The sequence below is a fragment of the Palaemon carinicauda genome, chromosome 1, assembly GCF_036898095.1.
Source record: "Palaemon carinicauda isolate YSFRI2023 chromosome 1, ASM3689809v2, whole genome shotgun sequence".
In the NCBI taxonomy this organism is placed as follows: domain Eukaryota; kingdom Metazoa; phylum Arthropoda; class Malacostraca; order Decapoda; family Palaemonidae; genus Palaemon; species Palaemon carinicauda.
In genome coordinates, this window is record NC_090725.1 from 70,944,730 (window position 1) to 70,965,542 (window position 20,813).

General features: G+C 32.6%; 1 protein-coding gene across 4 annotated transcripts in view; it reads right to left on the reverse strand.

Moving 5' to 3' along the window:
* sif (still life) overlaps nt 1-20,813 on the reverse strand; it is a 1,404,800-nt gene that overhangs the window by 530,523 nt on the left and 853,464 nt on the right. For all 4 annotated transcript variants that reach the window (XM_068381983.1, XM_068381997.1, XM_068381990.1 and 1 more), the window contains one exon: nt 2,719-2,896. In XM_068381983.1, coding sequence (XP_068238084.1) covers nt 2,719-2,896 — 178 coding nt within the window. The remainder of the gene's footprint in view (nt 1-2,718; nt 2,897-20,813) is intronic.

Here is a 20,813-nt window from a genome sequence, read left to right on the forward strand (position 1 = left end):
ATTGTGGTACCTGCAGCTACAGCATCAGAGTTGTGTGGAAGGACAAAAGGTAAGCAGAAACAGGGAAAACAAACATGGAAGAAAAGGAGTATAGTCAGAACAAGGGGGAAAGAAGATCACAACTACTATACAAGAGAGGAATATACATGGACAATGAGGGAAAGAAAGACATTGGTAGTGATTGCAGAGGGAAAACCTTGGTGAGAATGGTATGAGTGATGGGAACATCAGAGGGAGAAAAGATAATCTACAGAATTGCATAAGCGAGAAGAAAAAACAGCAAAATGTTGGGGAGGTAGGAATTATTAAAGATAAAAATGGAAATATCTAAACAGAGGAAACAGAAATCATGAGAAGATGGAGAGACTATTTCTTTTACATCTATTGAATACTGAGGAGTGTAAAGCACAGAAAAATGTTCCTCTAATAGAGGAACCAATATCTAACATCAAAGAGAGTGAAGTTGAGAATGCCATAATGAAAGGAAACATAAATAAGGCGGCAGGAAAGTCAGAGGTAACAATAGAAATGATTGACGCATTGGGAAATCAAGGGAAAGAGTGCAAATACTATTTGAAAAGACTGGGATGTAGAGGAAATATCAAGGGACTGGGAAGATATTTAGATGCTTAAATTAAATATACACAAAGGAAACGCGTTAAACTATGGCAATTACATAGTTTTTCGACTCTGTATTTAACACACAGTACTAGAAAGTATAGCAGAAGGAAGGTTGAGAAAGTTGACAGATATAACTGAGTAGCAGTTTTGGACTGCCAAAGGAAAGAGCACAGTGGATGCTATTTATATAAGACAAATCAGAGAGAAGAATCTAGACTGAAAAATTTACGTGTTTTGTGGATATCGAAATGACGCATGACAGGGTACCAAGAAAGTTAGTTTATTGGTGTTTGAGAAGGAGTGCCAGAGAAATTAGTAGGGTTGGTGCGGATGATCTGTGAAGGGGCAAGAAGAACCACCAGATAGACAAAATATAGGAATCAACTCCGAGTCCGTTCTCGTTCCTCGTCATAAAAGACACTTTGACGTCTGAATTAAGGAACAGTGAGGAATTATGGGAACTGATGTTTGCGAATGATTTAGTCATTGTGGCAAACACAGGAAGAAATGCAAGAAAGGTATTTAGCATAGAAAAGATCCCTAGGAAGGAGAGGATTGAGAGTGAACATTGGAAAAACAGAGCTAATGATTACTATTATTATTATTACTTGCTAAACTACAAACCTAGTAGGAAAAGCAGGATGCTATAAGCCCAGGAGCCAAATCATGGAAAATAGCCCAGTGAGGAATGAAAACAAGGAAAAATTAAATATTTTAAGAACTATAACAGCACTAAATATTTCTTATATAAACTATAAAAATTTTAACAAAACAAGAGGAAAAGAAATTAAATAGAATAGGGTACCCAAGTTTACCATCAAGCAATAGAACTTTAACCCAAGACAGAGGAAGACCATGGTACAGAGGCTAGTGCACTACCCAAGAATAGAGAACAATGGTTTGATTTTGGAGTGTCCTCCTAAAAGGCTGCTACAGTCTCTTCTAACCTTACCAAGAAGAGAGCAGCCACTGAACAATTACAGTGCAGTAGTCAACTCATTGGGCGAAGAAGAATTGTATGTTTGATTAGTAGTCGATAAGGACATACAGATATAAACATTCAGGTGGAAGATGGAACCGTGCTAAAACAGAACAATGAAAGCTGCAAAACATTAGTCACATAGAGAGGAGGAACTGCTGGAATTACCGAGAAGAGAGTGGCGTAGGGATTGCAAGAATATCACTAATAGAAAAGAGGGCGAGTCAAGATATAAAAAGAACGTGAGGTATAAGTAATGCAAAGAAGTCTGGAGAAGCTTGTGTGAGTTAATGGCTATGTAATATGACGGAAGAAGGTGGAACCAATCATCAGAGCTAAGAACATATCAACAGTTGGGAAGACGAGTGTGGAATGTAAAACGATCAGATTGATGGATGTGATGAGGAGGGTTATGGATGAGGTGGAACTGGAGAAAATATTTATATACATATATAAAGTGTATATATCCAGTAGATATTTACATATGTATAAGTATATATACATATATATATATATATATATATATATATATATATATATATATATATATATATAATGCATAAAAATCACAGGGAAACGTGATTTCCAAGTGCAATATGTATGTATGTATGTATCTATTTACATATGTATATATATATATATATATATATATATATATATATATATATATATATATATATATATATATATATATATATATATATATGTATATATACATATATATATATATATATATATATATATATATATATATATATAAATATATATATATATATATATATATATGTGTGTGTGTGTGTGAGAATCCACAATAAAAAATGTGATGATAATGGTAATTTGAATTAATGAAAAACCACTGATCTTGAACTCTCAAGTTAAGCGTTTGCTTCATTGCTGTGCCCAATGTTTAGTGGATAATAGATTCCACAAAAATAAAACCAGATAACTTTACAAAGTGGCATTTCCTAAATCTTAATCCAGTGGGTCGTTTAGTAACCTCTTCAACACATGGGCTTATTCTTAATGTCTTATAAAGTTGTAACATCTTTCAGCAATACACAGTAAACCATTACAGCAAATGAATAATCTAACCCTCAGAACAATACACAGAAACTAACCTTCGGTCATGATCACTCATGTAGCCTCTGTCGTATAGGTCTCGGCGACTTCCGTAGCTGTCATTCCGATCGCTAAAATAGCCACTGTGTTCACGATCATCCCTAAGTGCTGCTGCTGGCAGAGATCTTTCAGAACCACGCTGACTAGCTGGGAGCGTTCCATATTTATTGACAGTTCCTGTAGGAAAGAGCAATGGGTCAAACTCAAATGCATGGAAAGATTTATTATGGGGCGATGCTGCAGCCACCACACACCTTTGGAGAGTCTTGGCTTCTGTCTACAAGCTCATAGGTCAACATCATTGCCGAAGAACTAGAACCTAGCATAAAAGCTTGGTTATAAAAGCTGCAACATCGCCTATTACACAAAATCACCCAATGCAAGGCAAATTTTACTCTCTAACACACATGCAAGGCATATCTCTACTACAAAATGCTCTACAGCCATGCTATGAAAATTCTAATTACAATGACTCAAATCAGCAAATACTAAACAAGTTTACATTATCTGAGCTTTAACTAGTTTCAAATAAATTCCCTTGTTAGTGATAAAGTATACTGAGGTTTAAGGAGCTTTCTACAATATTGCCTATTCTATCAATATAGATATAAGAATTACATCTACTGCTTTAAATTGTATGAATACAAATATTTTTATCAAGTAAACGTTAGCAAAATAAACTTATTATTAGCACAACATGCGTGATTGTGAGGGGTAGCTGTTCAAAGGCACGGCCATTAGTAGGACATCGAGTCATCTGTGGGCGTCTGCTGAGAAAGAATGAAGTTTTTCGCAGGCTTCAACAAACTGTACCAACAACACCTCCCTGTAACTCAATTTTTTGCCCTGATGGAACTGCTAGGTGAAAAATAGTCAGAAGAAGCAAGGTGGTATAAAGATGGAGGTTCTTAGAGTAAGGGTAATCTTTTCTTTGATGTTTGGTTGTAGCTTGCCACTTTCATCAGACTTATAAAGGTTAAACATTTCTCTGGACTGATGCAATTAGTGATAAACATATTCTACCTTCTCTATATAAAATACAACTGAACGAGTGCTCTATAGTATTTTCTTCTAAATTCAACGAATTAATGGTTCTATCACTTCTACTACAAAGCCCTTAAGTAATACTAGATCCCATGATCAATAATCTTTTAGCCATTTACCACTAAACCATTCTAATGAGAGTGACTTGTTCATATTCTTTATTTTTCAGCCGATTCGCGTGGTAATAAAATATCTTGATTTATGTATTGTATGTACAGCATTCCCATATGACTCTACAGACAAATGGAAAGATATTCTTGAAACAAGGTCACCTTATTTGAGAAATTATACGTATAATATACAGCAAGTTGGGTGTCACTTAGCTTTATATTCAGAGCTGGTTAGCAACGCAGGATTAGTCAATAACTACGGTATTATTATTTCACATTTCGGAATGGATATTGTACTTTGCACTTTGCTTAACTCACATGCATATAACACCATGTTAAGTTTGTTTCTATAACACAATTCTATTTCAGGAAAAGACCAACAATGACTTAGTACTTTGCTTACAATATTACTCTTTCAATATTTAATATTGTTTTATTAAATAATTGAATAATCACTATAACTTTAGTTTTAATTTTATATATCATCACTTGTGATACAGACTAGCTTAGGCTCCTTCTGTTTGCAGGATGATGACTTTTATCTGGCTTAGAATTGAGATCTACCGTTCAAAAATTATAATAAAACATATTTCTTCCTCAGCTCACAAATGTGGCAAGTGTAATTTTGTTTTGATGCCTATTATCAATCAGTACATTTAATCATATTATGGTACTAATACCTTTATTTTCTATATGTTTATTTCATATTTATGCTTGTCCAAAACGGTGCAAATGTTCCAATGGGTCAGCCTAGTAAAATGATATAATCGGTTTAATGGATGTTTAATGCGTTTAGGGTAACACCTATTGACTCGACAAATAAGCCTATAGGCCAAATTATAATTGCATTAAATGGGACTTCTGATGATAATAATAGGCTACAGGGCTTTATTGATGGACTTGATTAATACCTGAAGATTAATATACTGAAATATTTGTAAACGTTTTCACTACATTATATCATATCATTGATAAACAAGTAAGAAGACCACAGTCCCATGAAGATGATGACCATAACTTTCAGTAATGTTTACAACTCCCTTCCCTTAAAAAGATGAATTGAGCATTATACTGTACACTCAAAGGTTAGGGGAGGAAAGGGGATGCTACAGCTAAAAACTCTATCATTTTCTTTTTATTATTTGTGATGTTCATCAGTATTGATGAGAATTAATGCATGATACTTTTTATTTTATTTTTATGTCGGCTTAATTGTATTAGTGCTAGTAGCACAGAAAATTTCCATTCATTATATTAGTGGGTATTTTCCATAAATAAAGGGTGGAGTTTTTTAAAGATTAACACAGAAATATTCAATGACATTATGGTTGGATCCACAAAGCACAATTCACAGCTCTTCATATAGGCAAACAATCATGACCATTTTGCCCTTTTAGACACGATTCCCAATACCATATTCCTTCATTGGTCAACGAGGAATATCTTGTTTTCACAATCTTATTTGATATGATCGTTAAGCTAGGGGCAAGGATGCTGTCTGGGACAGGCATGAATCCCTTTACTGGTGGTTTGATAAATTCCATTATTGTCCAGGGAATTGTAAAGCAAAACTTAAATTACAAATCGAACGTTTACATCTTATTCTACACAATTCACACCATAAATTAAAATAACTCCAATATATGTATATTCCAGAAGAAGTTATACCATAAGAGTGGCACTAACTATGCAAAAGGAGGTCTAGACAAACGAATTCTCTAGGGTCCCTTGGCATGGATACTTGGATAGTTCATGCAAAAGAATCTACAATTTTCAATATCAGAAGTAATTATCTATTTGGAACTATTAATTTGAAATAAAAGAAAACTTTATTCTAAATAGAAAAGCCTTTGGAAAAGAATCACCACCTGTTATTGTAAAAACAATGTTCCCTCCCGAAAGAGGAATGTGTAGTAAGATGTGATGCATAAATACTTCCACATTTTTTAGTTTCGAACGTACTTTCTCTTATTTTCCTACATGAAATACTATAGGAATAACCAAACTTTTAAAACATCACCTACAGTACTAATGGATTCCATATAATCATCATAAAAATCTTACTTAGCTTTTGTATAATTACAGTTCATTAACTTCCCATTTATTTAGATATCAAAACTACCAACCTTTCATTGGTGAATAGTTAACAAAGCTTACAGAAACACTGAAATAATAACTTCGACAAGCAAACAAGTAACAATCCTACTCTTTCCTTACAATTATTATTTGAACCTGGACAAATGTCTATTTTTTATTTTATACAATAAAAGCCTTTAAAAAATGACCAAGTAATAAATCAAAATATTAGTACAAGCGGAATTCTAATATTAAAACTTGTTATTTCTATAGTCACCAGATGTTCAGCTTACTTCTCTCTGGAGGCTACGTTTTCAATCAATATTTACCCTTATGGCAATAAACCACCGAAGGATTGGACGATTCACACTGTCCTAATAATCAGTCTTGAGATCGAAACTATTCCCAATTCTCATAACATGAAAATTCAGTGGGAAGAAGGGTGGGCATTTATATGAACATCAAGTGAGTATAGAAAAGAGATTTTGACGAAGGAAAAATCTATTTCTGGGAAGAGACCTGTGACGGCCGGTGAAAGAAGTCCTTCTTTACCCTATTCTAATATAAATCTTCCAAATATACTAGAGAAAGATAAAAGCATGGAATGCAGAGGTTACTACCGTCGCGCGATCACCTTGTGGGTGTCGTGTATACAACAGGGGCGTGTGAAAACCACTATTCACAGGCTGTCTTCCATTTAGATAATCCCTTCATCAAAGGGGAGGGCCGTGACAGGCCCTAGAGAAACACAGTTGGACTACCCCACCGACACCCGATTACCAAATTTAAATTTACTGTTATTAACCTCCCCAGAAGTTCATATTGCTAACTCACACCAGTGAAGGAAAGGGATATGAAATTTACGCCTACCAAATTATAATATCAATTAACATTCAGAATTATTAGTAGTTAAGTTTTATGGCAACAAACGGTCTCAAAATGAATTTTGGGACACAGAATTCCAGTTTTCCTAAATATTACTTTATTTCCTAATTACTAATTATATAAACTCCAGCATGCATAACTAAAATTATTGTTTTTAAAACGAGAATATTAAGAATTAAACCCGCCCATAACAGACTGCATTTGTTATGTCATCATTAGCTACACGACCTAAAACCCACCAATTTTGAGAAGCAAACCATGGTTCTCTAAGAGAATGCTTGGCGAAAATCAACTTGGCGCGTCATTTAACTGATCCTAAAACCCCTTCAAAAAACAATTTTTGCAAAAAATAACATGTTTAATAGCTGCACTTCTAGTATCATGAACCCCATCTTTCAAATCTTTCATTAGACTTGGATCTAACTCTTTGCGAGCATTTGTGACCAAATCTTTGACAAGATAAAACATTTTTTGAAGGAGGAGGATTTGGAAATCTAGTCCCGTAATACAAGACAGGAGGAGGGGATTTGATAGAATTGAGGCAAACCTTTAATCTTGAAATGATCTGATGTTCCTCAAACCCTACCTTAAAAGGTAGCGCTTCCAGCCATCTTGTGCCTTTAGCTGATGCCAATACATATAGGATGATGTTTTAGCTGTGATATCTTTAATCAATAGATCTTTTAAAGGTTCAAAACTAAAACCTTTTAAATATAGTAAAATGTCACCTAAATTTCCAAATTTACACCTAAGTATTGGAGGTCCTTCACTACTAAATGCCCTAAGCACAAACCTTACAATACCTGAAAGGAATAAAACTAATTCAATTTAGTGTGGATCTATATCCACTATTGGCTGAAATATAAAGTTCCTTTTTATAAAGTAGGAAACATAAAAAATTTAACACCAATCAAAATACTCATTCCATTGACTTTGATACAGATAATTAGTAGAATGTCTTTTGAAACCTATAACAGACTATCTAGAAGACTGTAAAAACCTCTAAGTTTTTGAGAATATGGATAGATATAGCATATTTGGATAAATCACCAACAAAGCTGTTTGTTTTGGAAGATTGGTTCTTTACGGCAACCTTTTTGGACACTCCAACAACAGAGGTCACAGATCAGTGAACCATTCCCTTCATGGTCAGAGGTCCAGATTCGACTAGTGTTGTAACCTTCATGCTAAGGGTTCTGGAACTGGTTAACAAAACACCAGTATCTTTTTGTTCAGTGACGTAGTAAACAAGGTTACGTTCAGTCAAACTTGCCAATTAAAAATTTCTAGACATACTGACAGGTATGAATTGGTATGAAACAAAGATATTTCTTTTTTCTTATTAAGATTAACAGGTATGTGAAAATATGTATCTGGAAGGTCAATTAAAAATATCCAAACTCCTATCATCACCGCGTGCAAAAATATTGAGTGTGTTTGTATTAAAAACTTTTTTAAAACTGTTAACTTGTTGAGATTCAAGACATCTAAAACTGGCATACAAACACCTGACATATTGCGGACTAGGAAAAACCTATTCAAGAATTCTTCTCTAAAATCTTTTTTTTTTTTCTTTTTTTAATTCTCACAATATCTAATCTAAAAATATGTTCCTTTTCTATAGTTGATATACAGACAACCTGGACATGGAATTGATTCCTTGGATAGGAATGGATTGTAGGTTAGGGGAAAACGGTAATCTTCATTGACTACAGCCAGTACCCATGGATCGGGACTAATATTCTCCCAAACGTGATGAAAGTGGAAAAATCCTCCTCCTGCAGGAATTTACAGGGAAGGGCCGTCTTAGCGGTCTCTGATAAGATCTAAGAGTTATGTTCACAATTCTTTTGGAACATCTATTTCAGCGGAGTCGTGATGCTTTGCCAGTTACAAAAGGAATTTCTTGAAGGAGACAATTCCAAGACCATAGAAGGTACTGGCTTAAGGGCAAGCCATGGGTATTCCTAAAAAGTAACCTCAAAGTGTCCCTTTGTGCCCTAGTACCTATTTGGGCAATTACCTCAAAACAGGACCCCAAATAGGGGAAGAAATAAGTTAATGTTTCTGTGTCTCAGCACTCTTCAAAAAACAGAGGCACAAACCTGTTCCACCATCTTAATCACAGACCACACAAAGACTTCTACAAACTTGTCAGTCTCATCTGATATCGTTTTGTCTAGAGTCAGATAATTCAAAACAAGATTCAAATTCTTATTGGTGGCTTTCAAATTTATGTATAAAATAAAAAATAATCCATGCTATAGGAGTATAAGTCTTCTTAGAAGTAGCCATTTCAGACAAATTGGAAGAATAAGCAGCATCAGAATCTGTTAGGCAACTAATTTGGATACTTTTCAGAAATCAATTTCCGTAATGATTAAAAAGGAGATATCTCATCACAGTCGGGTTATTTGTCTTTTCTTTGTTTTGATGGAGGATTAGGCAGTTGAGGTACTAGTGACTACATCTACACCATTATGAGTTAGCCTGTGATGAAAAAATAGCCAAGCTTGCAAGTAGACTATGTGCATTGCCATCTGAAACATGATGCAACTGAACAGTTTTGTCAAAACTTTAACAGATACATTTTGTTCTAAGGCAATCTTATGATGTGAGGTAGCTTTATAGTAATTACTTCAGAGAATGGAGAGATACAGTATTAGAATCCAGGCTACAAACTTAGTTCTTTGCCTTACAATCTAGCTATAGAAAAGTGAAGCTAGTGTTTCAGGAATTTGACGGTTAATAAAGACATCTATGAATGTGTAACGTGAATTGCACCATCAAAACCCTTACTGGATGGAGCACTAGAACCACTAGACTCGACAACTTGAGATTTCAGATTAGGGTTTGAAATGGGGCAGGTTAGTTCAGAATTACTGCCCTTGACCTTCCATTCACTGGGCTTCTTAGATACATCAAAGAATTAAGAGCTAATAAAGCTGATCATTATCAAAACTAGACTCATTAAGTGCAGTTGTATCATTATCGTAATTGCACCCCCCCCCCATAATGACTAGCTTAGTCTTATCTGGATTTCCTCCTGAACTTTAAGGAAATGTTCTTTTATGCTTTGAACCTTTAGTCATCAACCAAAGGAAATTTCTTTCTATATCAGGAAAAAAGAGGCCTTTGCACTTCTCACAATATGGTAACCTACATTACAATATTATCCCAATAACAAAGAGTATACAGATCATAATAATCAAAAATCAATTCCTTTGAATAATTTATACAACAATAGTTATCAAATCCCAGAAACAAATGAAAAAAAAAAACACTAAAAATCTAAATCTGAATAATCTGAATGGCAGGGCCCACCAAAAGTGACACATAGATTGAAGACAAAACCAGAGTGGTTTGCCCAATCTATTGCTTTATTGCCATTAACAGCTAGATTGTCACATTATATTACATTAATGTAGGAATAAATCTATTGGAAGGAGAGAAAATGAGGAAATTTATTGTTTTAGGGGTAAACATCAATATAACCAAACTTCCAGAGAGAAGAAATATGAACATCAGGGTAGGATCATAGAAATAATGAAATTTCAGTCCATAAAAACTTCCCCAAAAGACTCAATACCCAAAACTAAAAATGCAAGATATATAGATGCATTGTGAAGTTGAAAATTAGCATACCCACAAAACTTACTGTAATAGTAACAAAGCAGAAAGAATGTGCAGTGCAACTAAGCCACAAGACTCTAGAATAATACGCATGCAGCCAGTTTGCAAAGAGCAATTTTCTTTAACATACAATGAATTCCTATCATGTGAGAAAACCTTTGGTGATAAGAAGTTTTCGAGACATCTCTCTATCAATTTTGTGTGTATCAATTACAAAACAATTCGAAGCAGATATTGTCTTAAATGAGGATTATTTATTTCAAAGTAATTGAATAGAATAACTGTGGCCGATGACAAAATAATTACTCATGGGGGTGGTAACTACTGTTATTTATTTCAATAGTTCAATAAAAAACTAAAATTTGCCCGTAAAAGCCAATCAGCCTCCTCGAGGACTGCATTTTGATTCTAAATAAAGCGCTTTTTCATCGGATCCAGATGCTGTTGTTATAGTTTCTCACTGAGCACTAAGCTCCTCTTGTTACAAGCATAACAACAACTAGTTAGCATTCTTTGAAACAGGCTCAGCCACTCTTATAAAAAATATCTCTAAATAGGTAATCTGAATGCAAAATGGTCCCTACTACTAGTTTACAGCTATAGGAGGATAAAATTTTCTTTGCCCCTCAAAACACTAATTTAGCATAATAGAGATATACCAAACCTCGAGAGAAAGTAACCTCATCATTAAATAAGAGTTGAAATGACATGGCCCAAAACTCTAGCAACAAAAATGTATATATCTAATGTATAATTTAAATAGTAAAAAAACACATGAAAGAAAGTTAACAAAACTATATAAAAGAGCTAATAAAGGAATTTCTATCACATCAATTGTCAGGATGGTACTCCCAACTACAATCATGTTCTTTCACGAGAGCATACAAGCATTGTTATAAAAACAAAGCTTCTTTACTTATACCCTTCTATACCCAGTTGCATAGCTTTTGATCATCATATTGACTCCATTCCCTTTGGTCTCATTCTGCTTGACTTTCCCCTTTACCCTTCCTCTAATTTTCAGTTCTCATATAAGAAAAATGTGACAATTTGGTCCTACTAACATAAGTCTTTGTTAACCATATGTCTTGGTGCCTAAGGGATAACAGTTATGGCAATTGGTCAATCAGTATACCCAAGACTACCCTAGTAGTCAATGGGGAAGAATAGAACACTATTTACCGAGTTTGTTTTACTTTTAATTTTTACAATGAACTTTCTTATTTAATCAATTTCATTATAAACCAGCATCATATCAGAAATAATTACCAGTGTTAATCTCTAACTATAGTAATACCGTTAGCACATATCATAAATACAATTTCATAATTACCGTAGCCTATGGTAATATATGTTGACTGTGTTAGTTTAGGCTAGCCTTCATTTAAAAACCTTTTTAGTTATACATATCAGTTGGTTGTATATACAATAGAGAGCGGAAGGAAAATACTGCTCCTAATAATAAACAAGAACAGAAGGTCAATGTATAAAAGAAACTTAGTTCAAAATAGCAACTTATGGTAAAAATCTTTTCATTTATCCTTTCCACTATATGTAAGTCATTTCTAATTATAGGGTATATAATTTATAGATCCTGGCTTTAGAATAATATACAGTGCATAATTAATAGCAAAACGACAGTTGTACAACATAAAAATTAGCTATAAAATAATCGATGAAAGGTTAAAGAAATTTACTGTATCTGTATCTTACTAATAACTAATACTATCTCAAAAAAAATCTTTGCGTCATTCATTTGAAATTACATATCTTTCTGACTAATTTCTTTCCTTTACCATAGTTCTTTCCTTGTAGTACTATATAACTTATTGGGAATCTGCAATAATGTGAATGAGAGTGAGATACTAGTGTTGCTATCAGCTTCAGGAAAGTCAGTTAGGGTGCAGGTCAACATGATCCAGTTTTCCCTACTGCGCCTACAGCGACAAACTAAATTCAATCTTATATCTGCACTGTTTTTGCTTCTTTACACAGAATGGAATGACTGAGAAATTTTCTGGCTGGAAGCTTAAAGAGCATACCAAACTAGGCCTACCCCTAAGGGCTTAGGTGTTCCACAGTGCTGCAACCATTTAACAGTGCTCATGAACAAAAGAAAAAAAATGGGACTTTCTGCTCATGATTGGCAGCCAACCCACGAAAGCAAACCTGGTCATCATGACAGCTACCTGTGATGTCATATCTATAGTACCACAGGCAACCAGAAGCAGTAGAAAATGAATTGGGCCAAATCGGTGCAATTGCATGGGTCTGTTACAGAATCTCCTTATCAACAGAGGGGGAATTAGATATCACAACATCAAATGGTATGGTTCTTCTTACAACATTCCCATAGGACACAGGGGTACAAATGCACTCAACGAAATACAAAAATATATCTTAATGATACAGTAGTCAGATTTTAAACAAACGTACATTTCAGGTTCTCACTGTTCACCTGTGGAATGCAATATGCAAACGCATATAGGAGCAACCAAGCAGATGGGTTGAGGATGGAGGTAAAGTAAAATATTTGCGCTGTAAGATGTCTCAGACCACAATCACTTACTAGTTTCATACTTTGTAATTAACGTGGCTTCCAGCCTTTATTTCAACCTAACTGTGTTTTTATGTGTAAGCGTTAAACTAATAATCTATAGTACTTGCTCAGTATTTGTCCAAATTGTGCTATTGATAGTGTATGTATTTTCAACGTACTGTAAATATTCCCATATTGGATTTCATGTAAATTACTTAAATAAAAATTTTCCATTCTGTTGTGCTGCATGGTTATAAGCAATAGGAGCCAGAACTAAGTGTTCAACACTATAAAACTCTCTTTAGGATTGATAATTCCTTTTACTGTATTTTAAGGCTCTCCATTCATCACAAGATTGTAGGCTATAATTTTTTGAGATATTCAAATTACTGTAGTGAAGCTTATAAAATTTCCAGGACCTAGAATTATCTGCAAAAGTAAACTTAGAGTATAACGTGGGCATATTGAGGATAGCATTCACTATACAAACTGCTAGAAATGTTATAATTATCTCAAAAGAACAGTTGATATAAATGAGTATGTAGATTCTTTAGGCTAACCTCAGTATCCAATTTGAACTACCATTTTGAAGTATTATGTATACTTGCTAGTGACTATGCAAATAATATTCCTTTCTAGCTTTGATCAGGCACTCTGTGTTCCTAAACATTATATCGCAGGTAGAGTTAAAATTTATTATTTCTATCTACAGAGAGTTGTCATTTGAAATATCTACTAATCTTATTATGCCTAAGCCTATTCATCAGTGATTATATATATTTCGTATGGGTTTAGAAAAACAGGCAGCTTCAAATCTTGTAAAAAATAAAGTTTTGATATTAAGAATAATCTTAAACTTAACCTGGCTATAATGTACTATTCAGTGTGAAAATCGAAACTAGCCAGTGAAAAGCCAGTTTACAGAAAGAGAGTTCATTCAAGTGACAAAGAGTAAAAAATAAGTAGCAATAGAATGAAGATAATTGGTTGCATGATAAGGCTACATGATGAAAAATGCCCAGGAAATTAATGTTGAAGTTTCTGTCCCACTTGGCAAGCGGTCGTTTTACCTCCTGTTAATGTACAACTTTGCAACAGAAACTAATCATGAAAACACACTTAACGATAACCAACGCAATTTCGGTAGCCACATAGATAAAGAATTACATTTTATTTTTTGCTCAAGAAGCTTTATGAAGTCAACTGTACACTAAACACTATAACATTTTCACTACCAAGAAATACATACTATCTCCTATTCAAAAAGATTTGTGCAACTATATACCGTATTAGACAGAACTATCTTGAAGTTTTGGGTACCCTACAAGTGCGATTTTAAAACACTGAAAAAAAAAAAGAGATTAAACCTCTATTGTTGCTTTCAGTAGCATAGATATTTCCTCTTTGTTAATCTCAGCTGTCTCTATATCATGTTAGTACCAAGGAAAGGATTTTGGTATAGCAAATTGGAGGAATGTCAATTTAATATCTGAATATGATTTCATCTATCAAATTACAACTTTACCTAAAAGTAATAGAGTACTTTTGGAGTACTAGAGATGTTACATTAATTTTGCGGTTGCAGGTTGTTAATATGCCCTATAATGCAATAAATGATAAATATAAATGTAACAATAGAAAAATTTACACTGAAAAAATATGCATTCTATATCAGGTATATGAACTGTTTACCTATATTTTTCAGTAAATAATAATCAGTGTAAAATTAAATAGCAGTCTATTTTTAATGCAATTTTATCTAAAGTTCTGAATCACTCACTATTTAATAAATTCCCTGACTCTTTGCAAAGAATTTTCCTCTTTTAAAACGTACACCCATGTTTTTATTGGAGTTGGAGGTTGGAGAGAAGGGAAATGGGGCCACCAGCTGATATAAGAGAAGGTTCCCTACACATAGCTTATCAAGCAAAAATGCAACAAACTTTATATCATTGCCCCTTTAAAAGGATAGTTTGGAGAGAGAGAGAGAGAGAGAGAGGAGAGAGAGAGAGAGGAGGAGAGAGAGGGAGAGAGAGAGAGAGAGAGAGAGAGAGAGAATTTTAAGTTTTTGTTCTGTAGAAATAAGTACTCATATTCTCGATATAGGCTCTACACAAAGCGGAAAAGTGAAAACAGCTGATTCGAAGCAATGATGATAACTCTAGTTGTTAGCTGTTAAAAATGCACCAAAAACATTAAAGGAAATATAAAAAATTTCAAACTAAAATTATTCCAATATTTACCTCCAACTTATGTGCTATTCCTTCATCAAATGAAAAATTTCAGTCAAAATAATTCATGAAAAAACCCTTTTTTCTCTCAGGAACGAATTTTTTTTTGTAACAGAGCCCTTCATCGACAACTGAACGGATAAAATTTCCCCTGAAACATAAATCACTAGACAACACTCCAATTTCCGAAGAAGACAACCAATTAATACTCGGATTAAAACCATACATAGAAAACTGAGGTTGCAAAGGCACTTCCAACAAACCACCACCAAAGACGTAATAAAATGGTTAACAAGTGCCTTTGCATGAGTGCCTTGGCAAGCCTCCTTCATTTTTTCTTAGTTACTACAATTCTAAAACTGGTGTTCTACAAATGATATGTTAATTTATGTTTGATTACCCATGAAAAATTAAAATACTGTATATGGTTTCAAAAGTTTTGGACACGCAAATGCCTGGGTGAAGCAGCTGAAAGAGAGTGAACATTGCCAATTCAAGTCACATCAGAGACTGACCAGATAGGTAACAAAGACAATAAAGGAAACTAGAACCTTGGTTGAATTTCCATGATCATTTGCCCTCGTTAGTAGGGCGCATTGTCTAAAGATGGCGGAAATACATTGTGCGTTTGTCCTTGAACAATAATGGCGGTATCCAGTAGAAGACATCTCTAAAACACTAAATACTCAAGAATGAAACAGAGACTGTAAGTAAAGACAATACCTATTTCCCAAGCCATTGTTATTGCTATTAACTGTTAAATTGTCTCATTACTTTACTAATGGAATAAGTCTAGTGGAAAAAAGAGAACAAGAACATTTTTAGATTTAGAGGTAAACGTCAACATAACCAAGCTTCGACAGAGAAGCCTTATGAACTTCAGGGGAGGTTTATAGAAATAATATCAACTCGATCAATCTCAAAGAGATCTAAATTATTCAAAATAGTCCCCCAAATTAAAAATAGATTTAGAGATATATCTTTGAGAATGGAACTTTATTAAAATTCACAGATCCAATTATACTATTTAAAAAAGAATTACATGAATGGAAAATAAAATCATAGTTTCTGTCTGAATTTAACCTATCCTTCTTAGGTCTATTTTCTGCCCCTAAATAATTTTATTTAACAAGCAAATATAGTGCAGTAATAAGAATAATCAATCATGAATAGAAGATATATCCTCCTTAAGTTAAAATCACAATCTTACTGAGTATCATTTATCATTTGTCTTAATCTTAGAATAAAATTGTTTAAGATGTTCTATAAACACTTGAAACCATGAGACCTTATTGTAAACTAGTCCCACTAAAAATCACCGCCAATCCAGAGCTTATGTTATTGCTATCTTCCCTTAAAATTTAATTATACATTAATAACAATTCCTTTTCAATTTTGTATTTGCCAACCATTGCTGTTACTGTGAATATATTATCTCAACAACTTGGCACAAAATCAAGAAAAATTACAAGAGTCATTGCATATCTGCATCTAAAGGTCTTAATGGGTTCAAAACAATAACGTTATACCTGTCATATTTCGAACGGAGGGTAAAGACACATTTTTACATAAATAAAGTTTGTGTCTATTGTACTTATGGTACATTAAGTACATTCACATGCAACAGTATGATCTAATATAATGATTGTCTATAAGGGGGACAAAAATAAAATTAAATAGGATTATTAGGGATATCTCTAAACGTTATCTTTTTAAAGTTACGTTCTAGTGTAATTCAATGTCATATCAGAGAAACTATGTAATACTTATATTCTATCAAGCTCTGAGGTACAGTACTCATAGCTTGATAGCACTGACATAAAAGTGTACTTTGACTTGACTTCCCCACACCCCATCTTCACCAAAATGACTGTGAATGATAATATTTATACACAATAAATCGAATTTCATAATCTGCAACCACACCTTGTTTAAATGTATAAATGGTAGTTTGATAATTTTTCCATGAAAATAACTTCCATTGAGTGCTATAGCTCCACAATAGAGCACTGAGCTAATGTTTGAAATGTCCACAGACATATTCCTGGTCTGTCACCCTTTAGTTGACCCACATCATATAAGATAAAAAAATCTCGTGAAGCTAACACCCTCATCCCTAAAGATTTTCTGAAAACCTTGTGGCTCTAGTTTTCTTGACCTATTCCTCTTATGGGTGCGAAATGATTTAGTGAAATCCTACGTTTCCTCCTTTTAAGGCTTTCAATATTTCCCTTTTATACAGTGAAACTTCTAATTTCTATTTATCATAATCTACTCTCATGAAAATCTATAAAAGCATCATAGTTAGGGATGAAATTTCGACTATATACACGTGAACTTATACAAATGTTTCAATAACAGTACAAAATATTTTCTCAATTTCTCGGTACATATATCAAAGGGAGTTTGTTCAATCTATTCAGTTATATAACAAAACCCTCTCTCTAAGGCTTTCCTTACCCTTATCCTACTTATTGAACAGTAAATAAAACACTTTTTTTTTCAGAAACCAAGTATAGCTTCACTACTGCAACCAACTGCCAGATTCTTTATGCTGAGTTACTTTTAACAATACCATTCATCTTATCCACTCCATTTCTCTTTGAACAGAAAAATACAGCTATTCATATCACAACCCTAAAAGTCTTTTTTACTATATATCTTCAAGATCAGTCAAGTAAGACAAAGCAGAGGGCTCTTCAAAACAAGAATGAACTTCTTGCATTGAAAAAGGCAGGTTAACCTCTATATGCATATTAAAACCATCTTTGGAAGCAATATATCGTAATCATAACACAATTACATGTATATCATAGCATCAACACAAGATAGGACACAGGGTTACCTAGGTCTGAAAAATGTTCAAATATGCCAATTTGGCATAATTTTAATCTTCATCATAAATAGATGACAAGTAACAAGCTACAATACTGTAAACGCATTGTGGTGGTATCATGCTATGGGTATCGTTTTTCTTTGTCGCTTTTCACTGAAAGGTATTGAGTGTATACATAATTTTAGAGTAAAAAAAAACGTGAGAGAAGGGAGAATTAAATAAAAGAAAATTAAACGAACCAGAAAATGAAAGAGGGAAAATACAGGAAAGGCTTGTTATTTAAGCTGCCGAGGCCATTATACAATCGTAGCTTGAAAATGAATATAATGTACACCTTCTTTATGGAACATTTAATTATTTACATCAATGTATAATATATTTTAAATACAAAATGCATAAAAAATTAAGCTGCCAACTATAAGGAGTTAAAAGATATCACACGTCTACTTTATGAATTTGTATCTAATGTTAGTTTTGTATTTACATATGGTTAAAAGTACAAATCATATTAAGTTACAAAAACCATTACAATATGCAGAAGTCATTCTATGAAAACTTCAAATATATACACCAAAATATTTGTTTCATCATATATGAAATTAGAACTTCAAATACTTTTTAATGCATAGATGAATCTCTAAAAATAAAACGAAGAGAGCACCTTGAAACTCAGTTTTCATAGACTTCTGTAATTGCATATCTAAAAAAAACTTATTTTACGAATAATAAATAATTGAAAGAAACAGGTATGAAAGGGAAACTGAAAGGATATAAAATTACCTTTTTTTTGGTTATAATATTAAAACCAAACAAGATAATACTGCTATCAATAAAAAAAATAATCACAAATTAAATGCAAATGAGCTTAAGTTTTAATTTTTTTTGGGCTAATCCTACTTAGACGATGAAAATTACCGCAAAATCAAACATTAAAACCCAAATATAGTAAAGGTTAAAAACTTGAAGGCTAATGTTAAATATAGTTACTAGTAAATCAATGCTTAATATCATAAAGGGAATGAATTATACCTTATCAGTGATATGGAAACATCAGTTGACAAACCAATATTTTCAATGCTTATGCAAAAAACTTTGCCCAAGAATCAAACGTCATCAGGGTATGAACAGATATTACTTAATGGTTTATGGATTGAGAAATCAATAAAGTATACTACCGCACGCTATAAAGTCAGTTGAGCTCAGAAAAGACAAATTATTTAGCAATTATCTGAAAATTCACAGCAATCCTGTTTATGCTATGATTTATACAGTAGAGTACCTTTGCCATCATTTACTCATGAAAGACAAAAAAAAAGGGCATAAAATAGTGTTCACAGGTGAAAACTTTTGCAGATGAGGCAAATAATGTCAGAGCTCTCCATGCTTATTCTACAGTGATTCTCCTTATTCCAAAATAAACAAGCACATACCAAACCTACAACTATATAATTACATATGAAAGTTTTCATTACATAAACCATGTATTGAATGGCTAGCAAAATATAGTTCTCCGGTATTGTTGTAATACAATTAGAACATTATAGTATGAAATTAATACAAACATGAACACACACACACATGTATATATATGCATATATATATACATATACATATATATATATATATATATATATATATATATATATACATAAACTATATATATATATATTATAAATATATATATATTATATATGTATACATATATATATATATATATATATATATATATATATATATATATATATATATATATATATATATATATATACTGTATTCATATCAAATACATAATAGGTACATACTGGATATCCATCTATTCAGTAAACTATATACATTAGGTGTATACTTAAGTATGAAATACATTGCAAGCATACAGACATACATGCAACTAAACATGCGTGTGTATGTTTTGAATAAAACTTTCACATGTAATTTATACTTAAATGTTATCATCAAGGACAGAGAAGGATAAGGGCAGTGCTGTAATGTTATTATATATATATATATATATATATATATATATATATATATATATATATATATATATATATATATATATATATATATATATATATATATATATATATATATATATATATATATATATATATATATATATATATATATATATATATATATATATATATATATATATATATATATGTATAATGTATTCCATATCAATGAAGCATTGAAAATAACATTTATTTTCATATGAAATATAATGCTCTGAAATGAATGGCATTTGCGAATTGAATACATTAGTAAATGTTCTTTATATGAATCTTTTAATATAACTTGCAAAATAGTTGAGCTTCAGCACAGATTTCTAGATTTTTCTTTTTAATGTTAGGTGATAAATACAAGTGAAAATGAAAACACAGACTTTCTTTTTATTTCCTACTATTCATGTGAAAACTTTAAAATTTCACAGTACTTCATGTGGAATAATAGTAAGATTACTTCCACACAGCAATGATTCGCATATAAAATGTATATTCAACAAGAAAATGTGTTCTCAAAGAAACACACTGCTTGTAAAGATTAAGATATTACATGATTAGTTATCTTGAGAGCTCTTTCAACTACTGCACCATAAAATTCATGTGAAATGTTTTGATTGATTCCTAATATACCTAACATGGCCTATCCCCTTCCTTGATTACTTCAGAAAACTGTGCACAGACTTCTACCAAGCAGGCATCATACAGCTTAGGTGCATGGTGTTATCTTCTACATT